Source organism: Tachysurus vachellii, chromosome 12, assembly GCF_030014155.1.
Source record: "Tachysurus vachellii isolate PV-2020 chromosome 12, HZAU_Pvac_v1, whole genome shotgun sequence".
NCBI classification, from domain to species: Eukaryota; Metazoa; Chordata; class Actinopteri; order Siluriformes; family Bagridae; genus Tachysurus; species Tachysurus vachellii.
In genome coordinates this window covers 24,578,640-24,597,961 of record NC_083471.1, presented here as the reverse complement: position 1 = coordinate 24,597,961, position 19,322 = coordinate 24,578,640, and the positions used below count along the sequence as shown (strand labels likewise).

Here is a 19,322-nt window from a genome sequence, read left to right as displayed (position 1 = left end):
TTAATGGAGCAGATCATAATATTGAGTCTTTCAAAATTAGGAAAAGAGGCAGGGCTGAAGCTAGTGGGTTTGTTGTAGTGACACTTTTTTATTTTTATTTTTATTTGTAGCTTTGAATACTTTGTTAATTACTTGCAGAAATTATTGTTGAACCTTCAAGTTTGATGTAAAATACACTTTAAATGCCTACAGGTTTATGACAGGTGTTCACCTCTAGGAGGCAGCAAAGCTTTAAATACATTTCTGGTGGAATTAAAACAGTATTTTATTTTTAAAAAATAATACAAAAATAAAATAAAAGTGCTTTTATTCCCAGCTCCAGACTTCAGCGCTCCAGATTCCGAAAGTATCAGCAGCGACACCACACTCCTGACCGAGCCTCAGGTCACGAGCGGACAGAACACAGGCCTGGACCCCGGTGTTACTGCTTTCAAATCTCCCAGCAGACAACTAGCAGGTATCTCACTCATTAATTACGGCGTTTAGCAGAGACCCTTATCCAGAGTGACTTACAATTTATTTCAACTGAGCAATTGAGGGTTAAGGACCTTACTCAGGGGCCCAGCGGTGGCAGCGGGATTCAAACTCATGCCCTTCTGGTCAGTAGTCCATCCCCTCAACCACTAGGCTACCACATCCCCCCACTCAGTCGATTGTTTCTACGTGTGTTTTGAGGCTTAATATTAAAGCTTAAAGGTTAAAAAGTTTGAGGCTACATTAAAAATCTGTAATTTTGTGTAAAATCTGAAAATCGATTAAGTGTTTAATATCTCGAATATTTTATATTCGACATTCTGCACTGTTTCTACGTCCCTATTTAAACATAAGGACGTGTTTGTTATGGATCACGTTAACTCAGATTTCCTTTATGTTTTATATTTTCTGTCGAGGCTCATGTTCAGACGGCACTCCGACGGATTTGACCTAAAATAGATCGTAAGGTTTTGCCCAGACTTGTGGAGTCAGTAACGGCTCGAGCGGACGAACTGAATACTGAGAATCTCTGAAATTCATGGCAATATTTCAAAGATTCGGCTCTTGCGCCGTTTAAAAAGAAATGTTTTGTATTAAATTAAGAAAGTACGGAAGTCTTAAGAGGCGTCATGTATCATATACGTACAATATACATATTATAATTATGTCGTGATAACTGTTATGTCGAGATCAGGAGAAAAAACATGACACGTTTGCTGTTGTAGGTGTTCAACTGAAAAGTTTCGACTTTGTTGCTATAGACAGCGATTTGGAGTCTGTGTGTACTGAGAGAGTTCGACTCCACCTCAAGAGCAGGCTCTCCAACAGCATAGGTACTGTGTGTGTGTGTGTGTCACTGTGTGTGTGTCACTGTGTGTGTGTGTCACAGTGCGTGTGAGTCAGTGTGTGTGTCATTGTCACTCTCTGTGTGTCACTGTGTGTGTGTGTGTCACTGTGTGTGTGTCACTCTGTGTGTGTGTGTGTCACTGTGTGTGTGTGTCACAGTGCGTGTGAGTCAGTGTGTGTGTCACTCTGTGTGTGTGTGTCACTCTCTGTCTGTGTGTGTGTCACTCTCTGCCTGTGTGTGTCACTGTGTGTGTGTGTCACAGTGTGTGTGAGTCAGTGTGTGTGTCACTCTGCGTGTGTTTGTCACTCTGTGTGTGTGTGTGTGTGTCACTGTGTGTGTGTCACAGTGCGTGTGAGTCAGTGTGTCTGTCACTCTGTGTGTGTGTGTGTGTGTCACTGTGTGTGGTTGTGTGTCACTCTCTGTGTGTGTGTCACTCTCTGCCTGTGTGTGTCACTGTGTGTGTGTGTCACAGTGCGTGTGAGTCAGTGTGTGTGTCACTCTGTGTGTGTGTTTGTCACTCTCTGTGTGTCACTGTGTGTGTCACTCTGTGTGTGTGTCACTGTGTGTGTGTCACAGTGCGTGTGAGTCAGTGTGTGTGTCACTCTGTGTGTGTGTGTGTCACTCTCTGTCTGTGTGTGTGTGTCACTCTCTGCCTGTGTGTGTCACTGTGTGTGTGTCACAGTGTGTGTGTGTCACTGTGTGTGTGTGTGTCACAGTGCGTGTGAGTCAGTGTGTCTGTCACTCTGTGTGTGTGTGTCACTGTGTGTGGTTGTGTGTCACAGTGTGTGTGTGTGAGAGAGAGACAAACAGTTTTTCTGTATATTTCACCACAGCACAGGAAAAAAGCTTACAGCCTGGATCGTGTGCAAGAAGAACCGACGTAAAAACCACACGCAGACCCGAAAAACAAACAGTCAGGTAGAGTGTGTAATGTTACTCCTTATTAACCACCTTCCATAAATCTCTCTCTCTCTCTCTCTCTCTCTCTCTCTCTCTCTCTCTCCCCCTCTTTTGATCTGTGTGTGTGTGTGTGTGTTAGCTCTGAAGATGAGGTGAACGGTGTGTGTGTAGGGAGCTACCGATCTCTAAGGTCTCCAGCCAGCATCCAGCGAAGAGAGAAATGGAACCAAAGCAGGAGGAACAACACCAACACCAACACCAACACCATCACCAACACCTCCACCAGCAGCTCTACAGCCTCAACAGCTGTGAGACACAAGAAACACACTGCTACTCCATCACATTCTGTTCATGTTATATTAGATATTCTGGTGGGAAAATCTGTGTGTATTTGTGTGTTTGTGTACGTGTGTGTGTGTGTGTGTGTGTGTTTTAGTGCAAAGAGAAGGCTGGTGACAAGAGCCAATCAGAATTCAGCTATGTGGAATTGTCTCTTGCTGATCAGCAGCAGCAAAATGTGGTACACACACACACACATATACACACACACACACACACACACAACCCTGCTGTTTATCTGAAGAAAACCCCAAGAATGTCCATGTATATCTAGTTTTGGTCTTTATTATATTATATAATATTGTTAAAGACTAACAGTATGTGTCTTTTTCCCAGAGCCCCTAAAAAATTGACTTTCCTCCTGTTTTGTTGTGTCCATGTTGATGATTGAGTGTCTTCATCATGTCTTACCCCACAGTGGTGTTAATATGAAGCTCATCTGAAAGTAGACACTCTGGACTTTAAGAATTTGTAGTGTTTCATTGGTATTTATGTTTTTCTCTAGCCTACCTGGGGCAATAGAAAATTCATAGAAAAGTTCCAAAAAAACAAAAGCGGTTAGTTTGCTTTACAAAAATGTTCCTAACTTCAAAGTAAATGTTGATCTCAAAGCCATTTCTGCTCCCTGAGATGCTCCAAATGCTTGTTGATACAGTAAGCATCTGCTTATGTCAGAAATGTCAAAAATGGGTGCGAGATGAGATCAGGATCAGGCATGGTAAAGTCACATGGCACAAGAACCACACAAACCCCTCCAGGAACGCCCCCTAGTGTTCCAACAGGGAATTTACATTTACATTTACATTTACATCATGTGACAGTCGCCCTTATCCAGAGCGACGTACATAAGTGCTTAAATCTTTAACACTGAATACATTAATGCTGGCTCACTAAGTTACATACTTAAGATACCATGAGTTTAAAACATTTGTTCAGAGTTACAATGAAAAAGTGTCAAAGGTGTTTTTTTTTTTGTTTGTTTGTTTTTTTTTAAATGCAAAAGATAAGGAAAGAAGTGCTAGTTGAAGTGTTTCCTGAATAAGTAGGTCTTCAACCGCCGCTTGAAAATAGCCAGTGAACTTAGGCAGGTTGAAAACAAGCCATGCAGCTGCATTTTGGATCATTTGCAGAGGACGGATTGCGTTCATAGGTAGACCTGCCAGCAGTGCGTTGCAGTAAACCAGTCTAGAAATGACAAGAGACTGAACAAGTACCTGAGCAGCCTGTGTGGACAGAAATGGCCGAATCCTTCTAATGTTGTAGAGAAGAAACCGACATGAGCGAGTCACATTAGCAACATGAGAGGAAAAGGACAGTTGATTGTCCATGGTTACCCCAAGGTTGCGAGCTGTGGCTGAAGGGGAGATCAGATCGTTGTGTAAGGAACTGTCCAAGCATCATGACACAGAGTGTGTGTGTGTGTGTGTGTGTGTGTGTGTGTGTGTGTGTGTGTGTGGGTGGGTGTTTTCCCCCAGGCAGTTGTACGGGGAGTGGAGAGGTTGAGAGAGGAGGTCGAGCAGGCTGAGAAAGAGCAACACACACTGCATCTTAGTCTGACTCACACCAGGACACACACTCAGCTCCTCAGGTACACACACACACACACACATATACACACACACAAAACTTCCCTGTGTGACTATTTTATATCTTATGCTACAAAATGGCTAAATGAATAGTGGGGTCTGTCTTGTCTCTTTTGGATTTGGATGTGTGTGTGTGTGTGTGTGTGTGTGTGTGTGTGTGTTGCAGGAGTGAGCTGCACAAACTCCAAGCTCAGAGAGATTTGTATATTCAGGAGGTCAAGGCTCTGCAGGAGAGCCAGGCTGCCCTGCAGAGACACATTACCACAGTAAACCATGACAACAGCCCTCACAGGGTAACAAACTTCATTTACTTTACTTATTTTTCTGAGATTTCATTAAGAAAAGGAATAATTACAGAGAAAAGCACCAAAACTAGTAGCATTCATTAGCAGGAAACCCTGATTTTATTACTCTGATAATTTAGTAAAGCATGTAAAGAATCATTTATTTAATCATTAGTATTTGTAATTTTAACATTTAATATAGATCTTTTTTAAGTAAGAAGATAGAAAATGTAATTGCTGACCTGTGTCAGGTTCCGGTGCCTCCATGGGGACAAAATCCAGAACCAAATACAGGGATAGAAGACAGATAGGGGTTTAAACACTAGGGAGAATATTGAACAACTAAAATACAAAAAAACTTTCCAAAACAAAGCACCCCAAAAAAACTACAACAAAAAACTAAACTAAAACTAAAAAAAAAAAAACATAAAAAACCCCAGAAACAACAAAAAACAGCCCCTCAAAAAACAGCACCCCTACAAAAACACCCCCAAAAAAGAAAACAAAAAACCCGCAAAAAAAAGCAAAAAACCACAAAGCAAACAAAACAACTTTGAAAACAAAATGAACCTTAAAACTTCAAAACAAATAAAAACAAACAAACAAAAAACCTCTAAAGAAACACCAAAAAAAACAAAAAAGAACCAAAAGAACAAACAACAAGAACTCCACAAAAGCATACGCAAAACAGGTATAAATAGGTACAGGTGTGCAGAGGCGGGAATAGGATAAGGATGTGGCGGGGCAAACACGTGTGGGCACAAAACATAAACAAAGACACGTGGCTGCACAGGACTGTCATGATGGCTTGCTTGTACACCAGGGAACTGTCCGTCATCATCATGACAGTCCTGTGCATTTTTCCATCGCTATTATTTGCTAACAGGGAATAAAATGTCCAAGTAGCTGAAAACATTTTATTCCTTTCTCAATACAACGGTTTCATTCTTTCATCTCCAGCATCTGACCAGCGGCTGTACGTCCGTGCTGGAGATGGAGGAGATGGATCGGCTTTTGGATAACGCCAAATCCGAGCTGTTCTCCGAGCAGCGGCGCTTCAGACACATGCTGGACTCCATGCAAGAGGTAAAACAGAAACTCTCATGTTCTTTACCCTCACTCTCACTCTCATCTTCTACCACTTATCCAAACTACCTCGGGTCACGGGGAGCCTGTGTCTATCTCAGGGGTCATCGGGCATCAAGGCAGGATACACCCTGGACGGAGTGCCAACCCATCACAGGGCACACACACTCTCTCATTCACTCACACAATCACACACTACGGACAATTTTCCAGAGATGCCAATCAACCTACCATGCATGTCTTTGGACCGGGGGAGGAAACCGGAGTACCCGGAGGAAACCCCCAAGGCACGGGGAAAACATGCAAACTCCACACAAGGTGGAGGCGGGAATCGAACCCCCAACCCTGAAGCTGTGAGGCGAACGTGCTAACCACTAAGCCACCGTGCCCCCCATGTTCTTTACCTTTCTGTTTTATTTGTTCACCTCTCTCTCTCTCTCTCTCTCTCTCTCTGTGTGTGTGTGTGTTTTAGAGATTAGAGGAAGTGACCCAGGAGCTGGAGCAGAAGCAGGTGGAGAACAGTAAGCTCAGAGAGAAATGCTCCCAGCTGGAGGAAAAGCTGACCACAGCAACCAAATCTAGACAGGAGCTACAGGAAGTAGGTTCTCTCAGGCTCTCAGGTGTGGTTGTCTCTTCCACTCCCTTTGTCAACCTCGGTCTCGGTCTGTGTGTCTCAGTCTGTGTGGAGCGAACGAGTGGAGCAGGAAGGTCAGCTTGCGGCTCTCGAGAAGATCATCGCACAGAAAGAGATGCTTCATCTGGCCACGCAGGAGGAGAAGAACCGACTGGAGATGGAGATCAAGGCTGTCAGAGAGGCGAACCGTGCTAAGCTAACAGCAGCACTGGCACACGCTCAGACGCAAAAGGTATTTTTGTCGAGAAAAAGAGAGGATCGTCTCATGTCTCATCATCTTCTTGTGTCTGATGTAATTTACTATTATACAAATTCAACAATTTGTTGATATAATTTTTTACTCATTTCAAACTTATTCTTTTGGCAGAAGATTTATATTTATTTCTAGAATTAAATGTATTAAATGATCAAAATGATCTGAAGCTTATATGATTAAACATGTCTAATAGGATTAATAAGCTCATATTGTGTGAACTTTAATCTTTAAAAAGAAAACACTACACATTTGTAGAGGACCCAGTCCTGGCTGAGCTACCAGAAGGTTGTGGGTTCAAACCCCGGCATCAACAAGCTGCCGCTTTTGGACCCTTAATGCTCTGTGCTCCAGGGACACTGTATCATCACCCTGCTTGGTGAAAATGGTACAAATAATAGATATGAAAGTCCTGTATGAGTTTTCTCCACACATCTCTGCAGGAAGTGGAAGTGGAGCAGCTCAGGACTCAGATGACTCTGGACCATGTGGAAGAATTACAGCGGGTACAACACACACACACACACACAACATTAGTGTGCTGCTAAGATGGGAATTGTGATGGCTGTGTGTATCTGTGTGCATCTATATCTGTGTGTACCTGTGTTTGTATCTGTGTGTGTGTATCTGGTATCTGTGTGTGTATTGTAACTGTGTGTACCGGTGTTTGTGTATCTATATCTGTGTGTGTGTGTGTGTGAGTGTGTGTGTATGTGTGTGTGTATATCTGTAACTGTGTTTGTATGTGTTTGTGTATCTATATGTGTGTGTGAGTGTGTGTATATGGTATCTGTGTGTGTATTGTAACTGTGTGTACCGGTGTTTGTGTATCTATATCTCTGTGTGTGTGTGTATGTGTGTGATGTGTATCTGTGTGTGTGTGTATATCTGTAACTGTGTTTGTATCTGTTTGTGTATCTATATCTGTGTGTGTGTGTGTGTGTGTGTGTGTGTGTGTGTGTGTGTGTGTGGTGTGTATCTGTGTGTGTCTGTGTGTATACACAGGTCCGTAATCAGGTGCATGAAATAAAAGAAGCTGCTCTCAGAGAGCAAGCCATCACACACACACGGCACACTGAGTCCTTACACAACCGCATCCAGGTCAGAGGCCACAGCACACATCCACACTTTTGTAAACACACTATTATAACCAAGTATATAACTCTCGCTCGCTCTCGCTCTCTCTCTGTCTCTCTCTCTCTCTCTCTCTCTCTCTCTCTCTCTCTCTCTTTCTCTCTCTCTCTCTCTCTTCCATATATACTCAGATGAAAGAAGAAGAAGTGAACAGACTACAGGAGTGTTTAAAGCAACAGCAAGAGGAACTCAGGAGAAGAGAAGAGGAGCTAAGAGGAGAAAGTCAAGAGCAGGTTTTGTCTCTTCACAGAATTCACTAATAATAATAATAATAATAATAATAATAATAATAATAATAATAATAATAATAATAATAATAATATTGACACTACTACTATTAATAATATTAATAATAATAATAATAATAATAATATTGATGCTACTTCTAATAATCATAATAATAATAATAATAATAACAACAACAACAAAACAACAACAACAACAATAATAATAATAATATTATTATTATTATTATTATTATTATTATTATTATTATTGTTATTATTATTATTATTATTATTATTATTATTATTATATTTTCCTCTAACAGCTTTCTTACACATCAGCAATGTGTCCACAAATCTGTTTTTATTTATTAAAGAATGACCCACTGTACTTTTTATCCATTTATAGTTACCTTTTATGTAACAAGGTTTGTAAATCAAGTCCCTGTTATCACCATCACACTAAAGCAGCTACAAACAGCTTTTCCATTACTTTCTCTTCAGTTTAATAAACATGTCATGCTGCAGAGAAACCAGGCTGTCGTCTGTCCTCAAAATGTCCCTGTGTCTGAAAAAGTAAAGCTGCAGCTATAAAAGTTCAGTAATAAAACTTCGTGTCTGCAGGTGAAGAAGGCAGTGGAGCGAGAGCAGAGGAAGTGGGAGGAGCTGAGGGCGGAGTCTCTCCGAGAGCAGAAGGTCAGACTAGAGAAGCAGATTCAGGAGGTGGAGAGGAGAGGGAGAGCTGATGTGGAGAGAGAGAAAAGGAGTGCACTGGCTCTGCAGAATAAAGTGCTGGAGCTGCAGAAGGTGAGATTCACTCACTCAGACACTCACTCACTCACTCAGACACTCACTCACTCACTCACTCACTCAGACACTCACTCACTCACTCAGACACTCACTCACTCACTCACTCAGACACTCACTCACTCACTCACTCACTCAGACACTCACTCACTCACTCACTCACTCACTCACTCAGACACTCACTCACTCACTCACTCAGACACTCACTCACTCACTCAGACACTCACTCACTCACTCAGACACTCACTCACTCACTCACTCACTCACTCACTCACTCATACACTCACTCACTCACTCACTCACTCACTCAGACACTCACTCACTCACTCACTCAGACACTCACTCACACACTCACTCACTCACTCACTCAGACACTCACTCACTCACTCACTCAGACACTCACTCACTCACTCACTCACTCACTCAGACACTCACTCACTCAGACACTCACTCACTCTCTCACTCACTCAGACACACTCACTCACTCACTCTCTCACTCACTCAGACACTCACTCAGACACACTCACTCACTCACTCAGACACTCACTCACTCAGACACTCACTCACTCACTGACACTCACTCACTCAGACACTCACTCAGACACTCACTCACTCAGACACTCACTCACTCACTCACTCAGACACTCACTCACTCACTCAGACACTCACTCACTCACTCACTCACTCAGACACACTCACTCACTCACTCACTCACTCAGACACTCAGACACTCACTCAGACACACTCACTCAGACACACTCACTCAGACACTCACTCACTCACTGACACTCACTCACTCAGACACTCACTCAGACACTCACTCAGACACTCACTCACTCAGACACTCACTCACTCCCTCACTCACTCACTCACTCAGACACTCACTCACTCACTCAGATGCTCACTCACTCCCTCACTCAGACACTCAGACACTCACTCAGACACTCACTCACTCAGACACTCACTCAGACACTCACTCACTCAGACACTCACTCACTCATTCACTCAGACACTCACTCAGACACACTCACTCACTCACTCAGACACTCAGACACTCACTCAGACACACTCACGCACTCACTCAGACACTCACTCAGACACTCACTCACTCAGACACTCACTCACTCAGACACTCACTCACTCACTCACTCACTCACTCACTCACTCAGACACTCACTCACTCACTCAGACACTCACTCAGACACTCACTCAGACACACTCACTCACTCACTCAGACACTCAGACACTCACTCAGACACTCAGACACTCACTCAGACACTCACTCACTCACTCACTGACACTCACTCACTCAGACACTCACTCAGACACTCACTCACTCACTCACTCACTCACTCACTCAGACACTCACTCACTCAGTCAGACACTCAGACACTCACTCAGACACTCAGACACTCACTCAGACACTCAGACACTCACTCAGACACTCACTCACTCACTCACTGACACTCACTCACTCAGACACTCACTCAGACACTCACTCACTCACTCACTCAGACACTCACTCACTCAGTCAGACACTCACTCACTCAGACACTCACTCACTCCCTCACTTAGACGCTCACTCACTCACTCAGACACTCACTCACTCACTCACACACTCACTCTCTCACTCACTCCCTCACTTAGACGCTCACTCACTCACTCTCTCACTCACTCACTCAGACACACACTCACTCACTCAGACGCTCACTCACTCACTCACTCACTCACTCAGATGCTCACTCACTCACTCACTCACTCACTCACTCACTTAGACACACACTCACTCACTCACTCACTCAGACACTCACTCACTCACTCACTCACTCACTCACAGTATCACATACTCCATCAGTGAATCAAGTCTGTCTCTCTCTCTTTCTCTCGCTCTCTCCATCTCTCTCTCACTCACACACACATGCACACGCTCTCTTTCTCTACCTCACTCACATATACTTGGTCTTTCTGACATCCTCTCTCTCTCTCTCTCTGTCTCAGAGTGAGGAGGAGTTGAATAGCGCAGCGTCTAAGCATACAGCCCTGATCAGAGCCCTGAGAGATGAGCACCAGACAGAGTTATATAAATTGCGCAGACAGCTGCAGCAGGTGCGTGTGGGCCATCAAAAGCAAAAACATTACATTTTTTTGAACATTTTGCTCGTTTCTAAACACACAAACACACACACACACACTCACTGTGTGTCAATAACAGGAGGCTGAGAGCGAAGCCGTGCGTCTGAAAGAGTTTGTGAAGAGGAGCGAGCAGGAGCTGCAGGCCGTGAGGGGGGAGCTGGCAGAGTGTGAGCGTCTCCAGCAGGGGGCAGAGGCGAGAAATGAACAGAAGACTGCAGGCTGGGCTCAAGATATACGCAACGAGTGTGTGTGTCTGCAGGAGCTGCTTACTCATAACGGCTTCACTGTGGACAACACACATCTCTCACACAGGTACACTGAGACACCTGCAACACACACACACGCACACACGCACGTACACACACACACACACACAAACACACACCTTCAGTACAGAGCCAGAACTGTCCCCATGTCTGTGTGTGTGTGTGTGTGTGTGTGTGTGTGTGTGTGTGTGTGTGTGTGTGTGTGTTGTAGTGTTACAGTAAGCGAGGCGGTGCAGGTGCTGCAGTCTCTCAGGAAGTCACTTCAACACCTCATCACCAGCCTGCAGAATCACATCACCTCACTGACACACACCAAACAACAGCTCAGTAGTCAAAAAGTGGGTAAACACACACACACACACACGCACACACACACAGACACACACACAACTACATACGCACGCACAGAGACAAAAACACAAACACGTTACATGTTACATGCTCAACTATAAATAAATATATTCATTCTAAATTAGTACACATGCAAGTCTCTATACTTCTATACTATGTTGCCTGTGTGTGTGAATATATACAGTATATATGTGTGTGTGTGTGTGTGTGTTTGTATCTGGGTATGTTTTTGTATGTGTCTGTGTGTGTATCTTGGTGTGTTTTTGTGTGTGTATCTGGGTATGTTTTTGTATGTGTGTGTATGTTGAGTGTTTTTGTGTGTATCTGGGTATGTTTTTCGAATGTGTGTGTGTGTGTTTCAGGAGGAGGAGCTGCGTGTACAGAGAGAGCAGCTAACAGCTGAGAAAGAGAGAGCTGTAAATTCTTTGAGGGAAAAACTTATCGAGGTGTGAAACACGTCACTCAGCACACTGTGTCTCCAGCTGTTCAGACTGAAGTTTGCTTTACAAATTAAACACCAAGTTCCATTTGATCTACAACGTGTGGTTTAGTCCTAGTATTAAATCCTAACGTACTAACGTACTAACGTAAACTAATTTATGCGTAAACATGTGTGTGTATGTATGTGTGTGTGTTTAGGAGCACATCGAGGAGCTGAGCAATCTGAACAGGGTGCGTCTGCGTGAGGATGATGACGGCGACTGCATGGCTGCGCGTCTGCGCAGGCAGCTGCGGGCTAAAGATGAAGAGCTGCGTCAGATTCAGAGGAACATGGTGCAGTGGAAGGAGAAAACCACGGCACGGCTCGCACACAAGTTTCAACAGGAGCTCACGTCTGAGCTGGAGAGGTCGGCACAACACAGATACACACACTGTCCACTTTATTAGGAACACCTGTACGCCTGAACCCTGTGAGTTTAACTGCGTCGTGGTTGTTGATGCCGGACAAGCTTTTTTGAGCGCTTCAGAAACTGACAATCTGAGATTTTCACACCCGTCAGTCTCTAAAGTCTCTAAAAAAAAATAAAAAAAAACCATACTCAATATAGCAACTCAAATAATCACTCTGTACATCCGTGTTGAGCTGAAAAGCAACTTTGAACACACAACGCATCAAACCTTGGGGTAGATGAGCTACAGAAGGAGAAGATCATACTGTATAGTGTAGGGTTCCTAATAAAGTGGACAGTGAGAATTATAAAGCTAATCTCAGCACCGAATGTTCATCTTATCAAAATTCCATTATAAATGTGTCTGTGTGTCAGCTTTCATAAACACACACACACACACAACACTGGAAACATCGTGAACAACTCAAACCGCACACATCGACCATGCTGTTAAAGTGTCATGAGTAAATATGACCTCGTTAAAGCTAACGGCTCTGCGTCTAAAGTGTGTTTTGTTGCCTGCAGATGGAAAGTAGACTGGTTGAGGAAAAGGTAATAGAGACTTTTCTTGCTCAAACTGCTGTTAGATTAGATGCTCGGGTCAGTCAGCGTGCTGATCCAGGATCAGTTCTTAGAGATTCATTACAGGTGACACTACAGGTGAATTTACAGCCAGGATTCAACAACAACAATAACAAATTGCAATTAGCCAGTTAATCACTGAGATTCTTTTTGTGTATTTTTGTAAGTATTTTTTGGATTGGAATTGTTATTGACAAAAATTGTATAAATACTAAAAATAATATTTTAATACAAACAACAACATATATATATAGGGGGGGCACGGTGGCTTAGTGGTTAGCACGTTCGCCTCACACCTCCAGGGTCGGGATTCGATTCCCGCCTCCACCTTGTGTGTGTGGAGTTTGCATGTTCTCCCCGTGCCTCGGGGGTTTCCTCCGGGTACTCCGGTTTCCTCCCCCGGTCCAAAGACATGCATGGTAGGTTGATTGGCATCTCTGGAAAATTGTCCCTAGTGTGTGATTGTGTGAGTGAATGAGAGTGTGTGTGTGTGCCCTGCGATGGGTTGGCACTCCGTCCAGGGTGTATCCTTCCTTGATGCCCGATGACGCCTGAGATAGGCACAGGCTCCCCGTGACCCGAGGTAGTTCGGATAAGCGGTAGAAAATGAGTGAGTGAATGAATGAATATAACATTTTAATCATTAAAGATCAGGATGTAAAAGTGATGGACAACGACTAAATCAAATATTAATTTCACTACGAAAACACTTTACAGAGAAAGAATTTGTTGGAACATTTTATTTATTTGTTTGTTTGTTTGTTTGTTTCTACTGATCAATTAATAAGATATTTCTAGGCTCTAACACAAAATTACTTTCTTTAGTCTAAAGTCGAACACGATTTGAAATTTCTGTCATTTTCTTCCACTCAATTTTTTTTTTATCTAAAAACCAAAATAATGTGTGTTATCGATTTTATAAAGGAAATTTCACTGAAAAAAAACAAAACAAAACAGAAAACCTGCTTTTCAGTGATAGTTGACACGGCGTGATTATGCCGTGTGGGCGGAGCTTAAAGGCTTCAATTTATTTTGTTTATTTAATCAGGCCGTGGCCACGTGAGTGGATGAAAATGGACAAATAATCAGTTCTGTTTAGTTTTGATTTTAATGTTGTGTTTTTTTTTATATCTTTAATAGACGCAATTTATTTAATCTACCTGTAGTGTCTTCTTGGTGATCCTTCATCAGCACTCTGAGAACATTTATTCATCCGTTAGAGGTCTTTCTGTAGTTACTAAACACTAATACCTGCAACCTTAAACTAAAAACTATCATCTATTTGCTTTGTAGTCTAACAGTCTACTAAAATAAGTCTCCCCTTGAATGATTTACTGTTGTATTGGACACCAAAACCAGCACAGTGTGACACCAGCTGTTGCAACGTATGTTGTAAAGCTAATAAACAGAACTTCATCAACTCTGAATAATATTTAAATTATACAGATAAAAATAACTAAAACCCGGCAGCTAAGCTGAGACGGTCGACGCTAGGTGAGTGAACACATCAGCTCTTAGCCGCTACGTTGTACTTGTTCATCAGTTGCTATCGTTTACAGACAACGACACACATCGGTATTTCTCCTTATACGATGCAAATAGCTAGCGAATGCTTGTCATTTCACATCAGCTAGCTAACGGTGCAAAGCGCGAGCCCACGCTTAAAAATATACAGAACTAAAATAACAATTGATTTATTAGTCGATTAACTGGTTGATTAACCGATTGCTTAACTGAGTAAATGGTTGAACTAAATTACTTAATATTTACTCAACTACTCAAATTCAATTTATAGTAAATAAAATAGAAGGGAAAAAAAACGACAGCAAAAATGGTTTTGATGAATGCTGAGGTAAAAAAACTGAACAAACATAAATTAAAAATAAAAGTGTAAAAAAATAATAAGAAAAATAAATAAATAAATAAAAGTGTAGTTCATAATTCAAACCATTTTTGTTGTCTAAAGCCGTTCAAGCTAGTTGTTAGCTAATTTAACGTAGAAGCGCCAGCAAACAACTTAAAGGTGGGGTCTCCATTGTTTGAAAGCCAATGTTGTCACATAAAATCACCAAAACAAAAACGCCCCTAACCCAAACGGGTCCCACCCCTGTATTGATAGCTCCGCCCACACATACATACGTAACCCAGGGCAACTAATGGAAAGAAATGTGTCTTTATCATAGCTGAAGTGAAGAACAATACGATTGTAGATAAACAAACAAGCAAAAATGACACACAAACATAATCATGTAAAGGACAAAGACATATATTAGTTCTGTGTAACAAAGCAAAACCAACGTTACTCACCTATCGAGAAGGAAAAAAGCGCCTCGGCGTCTTAAGTAAAGTTGGTCACATATTCACAGATTGGAGTTTCCCGAGTCAATAACTCCTGAGCTAAACACTGTTACTACACAAAACACGGTTGTAGCTGCGTCTCTACATTACTACGATAGAAAAGAGGTGTTATTTGTGTAGTAACAGTGTTTAGCTCAGGAGTTATTGACTCAGGAAACTCCAATCTGTGAATATGTGACCAACTTCCTGCTCCTTCAGTTCACTCCAGCGCTGGAAAGCTGATCCTATATTAACACGTCCTACTTCTTACCTTATCGTAAGACTTTCTTCTCTTTCTTTCTTTGTTTTTATCCTCCATGTCAATGTTAAAACCGCTTTCTGCTAATGTCACACATGCGCACCGAACACTCTCTCCGCCCATATTGACAAGAATAAATAACAGAATAAATAAAAAGACGGATGATGTGGTTTGGTGTGTGTCGTGTTGTTCAGGAAAACCTGCAGACAAAAATCAGAACAGCGGCGGAGGCTGGAGCAGCTGGAGGGAGAGATGAGACTCCTGACGGCGGTAAACATCGCTCATGGAGTTAAAACATAGAAAATGATATTTTAGCAATAGATAAATAAACACCGGCTTTTCTGGTTTACTGGGTTTTTTTTCAGCATGTTCCCAAAGACAACATTTTTATGACTAAAAACGCCCTTAGAATAAAACAGGACTAGATTTAATGGCTTTATTTAAACTGTGAACAGTTTATGATGTCACAAATTATAACAGCCAATCATGTTCTTTAATGATATACAGTAACAATGTATTAAGGAATAGAGGTAGGATGTGTTCAGTATCAGACAATATATTCAAAACTAATTTTTAGATGTTTTTACTTCAATTTACTCCGTGGTTGCTTTAACTTCAGAGTTCCAGTAACATCACAGACGTCCCAGCATCCTCTGCTTCCTCAGCTCATGTCCCAGACGCAGCCAGTAGCCACGACCTGGACTCTCATAAACTACTGCGCCACCTCCAGAGTCGCATCAGGCAACTGCAGGCTGACGCTCAGAGCCACTCACACACCTACACACCCGGCGGCATGCGTCTGAACCGCGACCGTGGGAACAGCGAGCTGGCTGGATCCTACCTCGAGACAGTGTGTAACATCTAGGGTTGCAAAGGGTAAATTTCCGGTAAATTTCCGGAAACTTTCCATGGGAACTTAATCTGGGGAATTTTAGAAATATTCAAAATTGGAAACTTTACGGGAATTTATGGGAATTTACGGGAATTTACGGGAATTTATGGAAATTTACAGGAATTTATGGGAATGAATTGGAAATTTATATAAACTATATTATATACAAACATAAACATTTTGTTTGGTGATAAGCAGACATGCATGCAAGGTAATACATATTTTAAAAATTACGTCTTGGCTGATTTAATTGTAAGTAGAACTTTGATTATTTCATTAACACAAAAGCATAATAAACATTATTATGCTTGTAATAAACATAATAAACTTAATAATTGTAAAAAAAACATTTTATAGAGGATTTTTTTTTCGGGGGGAGTGAGTGTGTGGGGGAGGCGGAGGGTCATCAAATTATCTGTGCATGTGGTAACGCTCCTAATTTATTGCTTATTAAGAGTTAGTAAGGTAGTTATTAAGTTTAGGTATTGGGTACAATTAAGAATGTAGAATAAGGTCATGCAGAATAAGGCATTAATATGTGCTTAATAAGTACTAATAAATAGCCAATATTCTAATATTCATGCTAATAAGCAACTAGTTAAATGACCCCTAAAATAAAGTGTTACTGTGCATGTTATGGAGGAATGTAAGTACATGCAGGGAGTTTGGCCTCAATGGCCCTCCAGTAAGCAGTGTGCTGTCTGCAAGTGACCGAGGAACGCAGGGTACAAATTCAACTTAAATTGCATTAAATCTTATCATTTTAAACAAAATTATGCTGTTAAGATTTTTTAAACTACATTTAAGTTCCTTGTTATAGGCAACTATGCATTTTTTTTTAAATTCCCAGTTTATTCCCATGGAAAGTTTCCAGCCTTGAAAATTCCCGGAATTTTGCAACCCTACTAACATCACTGAGACTTATTTTCTGATATAAAACATTGGCTGTAGAATTACTAAACAGCACAAAACATTATTTAGCTTATATGGTATAAATAATTGTAAGAAAATAACGAAATAATGCACTTTTTTTTTACGCAGATCGCTCCAGAACCGGACAGCTGTGTGACACGACAGAGCTCTGATTTAAGAACGACCCGGAAACTTAACCTTTGACGTCTGATTATATCTTTTCTTGTAAACTGACATGCTGAGGACATTATACGGGTCATCGTCAGTGACCTGACATCTGACTCTTCCATTTTTTTTACGTAGAATTGCTGCAGTAAATTAAATACATACTCAAAGGCTCACACTTTAAAGTGTTGGAACCACACCGTGTATCTGCTCTTCTAGCAATAAGAGTCGACTCTTTTAATTCCTAGTCATTTTTACCTAAAGTTATACTGTACTACTGTAGGAACTACTGTAATTGCCTGCAATATAACACGACAGACAAACAAACAAACAAGAAAAACGGTTCAGATATGTGAGTCAGCTCTCAAATTTCATCTAAAAGAGTCCGATTCAAAGAGTCGACTCGTTACAAAACGACACTCAATCAGCTAAGGATTTGCTCAGCCATTATAATGGAATTTCCTTCAAGTACAGTGGAAGGATTGCTTCTGAAAAAAATCCCAGAATGCTCCACAAGCAAAATGGGAAAAAAAATGGCAGACAAACCCAGAACAGAGTAAAATTTTTTTTTGGTTCATTTGATGTTCTGTATACGGTTTGTTAAGTGTTTAATGGTTTTAAAAACCCACTAGATAGACTACGATCCTACTGCGACACGTTCGATTACTCACTCACTCTCTCACTCATCTTCTACTGCTTATCCGAACTACCTCGGGTCACGGGGAGCCTGTGCCTATCTCAGGCGTCATCGGGCATCAAGGCAGGATACACCCTGGACAGAGTGCCAACCCATCGCAGGGCACACACACATACTCTCATTCACTCACACAATCACACACTACGGACAATTTTCCAGAGATGCCAATCAACCTACCATGCATGTCTTTGGACCGGGGGAGGAAACCGGAGTACCCGGAGGAAACCCCCGAGGCACGGGGAGAACATGCAAACTCCACATACACAAGGCAGAGGCGGGAATCGAGCCCCCAACCCTGAAGGTGTGAGGCGAACGTGCTAACCACTAAGCCACCGTGTCCCCCTACGTTTGATTATTCTAACAAATTCATGACGTATAAAACTTTATTTGATACCTTCAGGATTTTACTGTAAATTACCACCAATGTCACCAGAAATTGATTCATTAGCGAATCACATTAGTGATTCATTAGTGAGCACATGTTAGTCCTCATCTCACTGGATAATAGCTGACTGGATAATTATATAAATAAATAAATAAATAAATACATGAACGAACAACAATTCAATCTTGTATAAAATCACATTATTAAATAACGCTGTTTTCATCTACGTATCGTATTCGTATCAACTGTAATCGAATATCCTGAACTGTTTAAGCTCGATTGTTTTCTAGTCTGTATTATTATTTTTTATTAATAAACACATTCACACTTTTTTCGTGAGCACATCTTTAATTTTACTGAAAAACAGGTCTGACTCTGTACACCTTGTTAAAGAGATTGTACATTCAAAAAAAGCTGAAAAGCAAACAGAAGAAAGACAAAATATTCACATTACATGTTTTTCTTTACACGTGCGGGCTCAGAGGACTCGTACAGTACTGCAGAACGTTCCGGGTTTTGTGGCTGGGATATTTTGTGATTTATTTCTAGATTTAAAAAAAAAAGAAAAAAGAAAATAAAGTGCAGTAACCTTTGGAAGGTCGCAATTTCTATAAGTGTTTTTATCCTCTGAAAGACAAGAAATTTGGCAATTTTCTTTCTATTCCATAAAGAACAGAAAACAACATGAAGTTTAAATATAAACTCGAACAAACTCATCTTTAATATGAAGTTTTAAATGGGTATAAAGTTACCGTTTCAGACACGGGGCGACATTTCCACAGGGGTGACGGTGTACGTGTGTGTGTCTGATGGCGTAGAGTATATACAAAAATATCAGGAAAGCTGAATACTCGCTTCTGATTGGTCAGAAAGTGATTGAATTTC

The 19,322-nt window shown here is 41.5% G+C and overlaps 1 protein-coding gene across 1 annotated transcript in view; it reads left to right on the top strand.

Moving 5' to 3' along the window:
- The window catches only part of si:ch211-102c2.8 (trichohyalin), a 19,541-nt gene extending 1,659 nt beyond the window's left edge, over positions 1–17,882 (top strand). Inside the window, exons 4-23 of the mRNA XM_060882612.1 lie at positions 317–457; positions 1,164–1,248; positions 2,361–2,529; positions 2,658–2,741; positions 4,036–4,148; positions 4,313–4,439; positions 5,391–5,516; positions 5,989–6,114; positions 6,194–6,382; positions 6,847–6,909; positions 7,669–7,770; positions 8,386–8,568; positions 10,567–10,674; positions 10,781–11,013; positions 11,179–11,305; positions 11,681–11,764; positions 11,958–12,166; positions 15,581–15,656; positions 16,006–16,236; positions 17,320–17,882. Coding sequence (XP_060738595.1) covers positions 317–457; positions 1,164–1,248; positions 2,361–2,529; positions 2,658–2,741; positions 4,036–4,148; positions 4,313–4,439; positions 5,391–5,516; positions 5,989–6,114; positions 6,194–6,382; positions 6,847–6,909; positions 7,669–7,770; positions 8,386–8,568; positions 10,567–10,674; positions 10,781–11,013; positions 11,179–11,305; positions 11,681–11,764; positions 11,958–12,166; positions 15,581–15,656; positions 16,006–16,236; positions 17,320–17,394 — 2,651 coding nt within the window. The 3' untranslated portion in view covers positions 17,395–17,882. The remainder of the gene's footprint in view (positions 1–316; positions 458–1,163; positions 1,249–2,360; positions 2,530–2,657; positions 2,742–4,035; positions 4,149–4,312; positions 4,440–5,390; positions 5,517–5,988; positions 6,115–6,193; positions 6,383–6,846; positions 6,910–7,668; positions 7,771–8,385; positions 8,569–10,566; positions 10,675–10,780; positions 11,014–11,178; positions 11,306–11,680; positions 11,765–11,957; positions 12,167–15,580; positions 15,657–16,005; positions 16,237–17,319) is intronic.
- Positions 17,883–19,322: the final 1,440 nt, after the last annotated feature.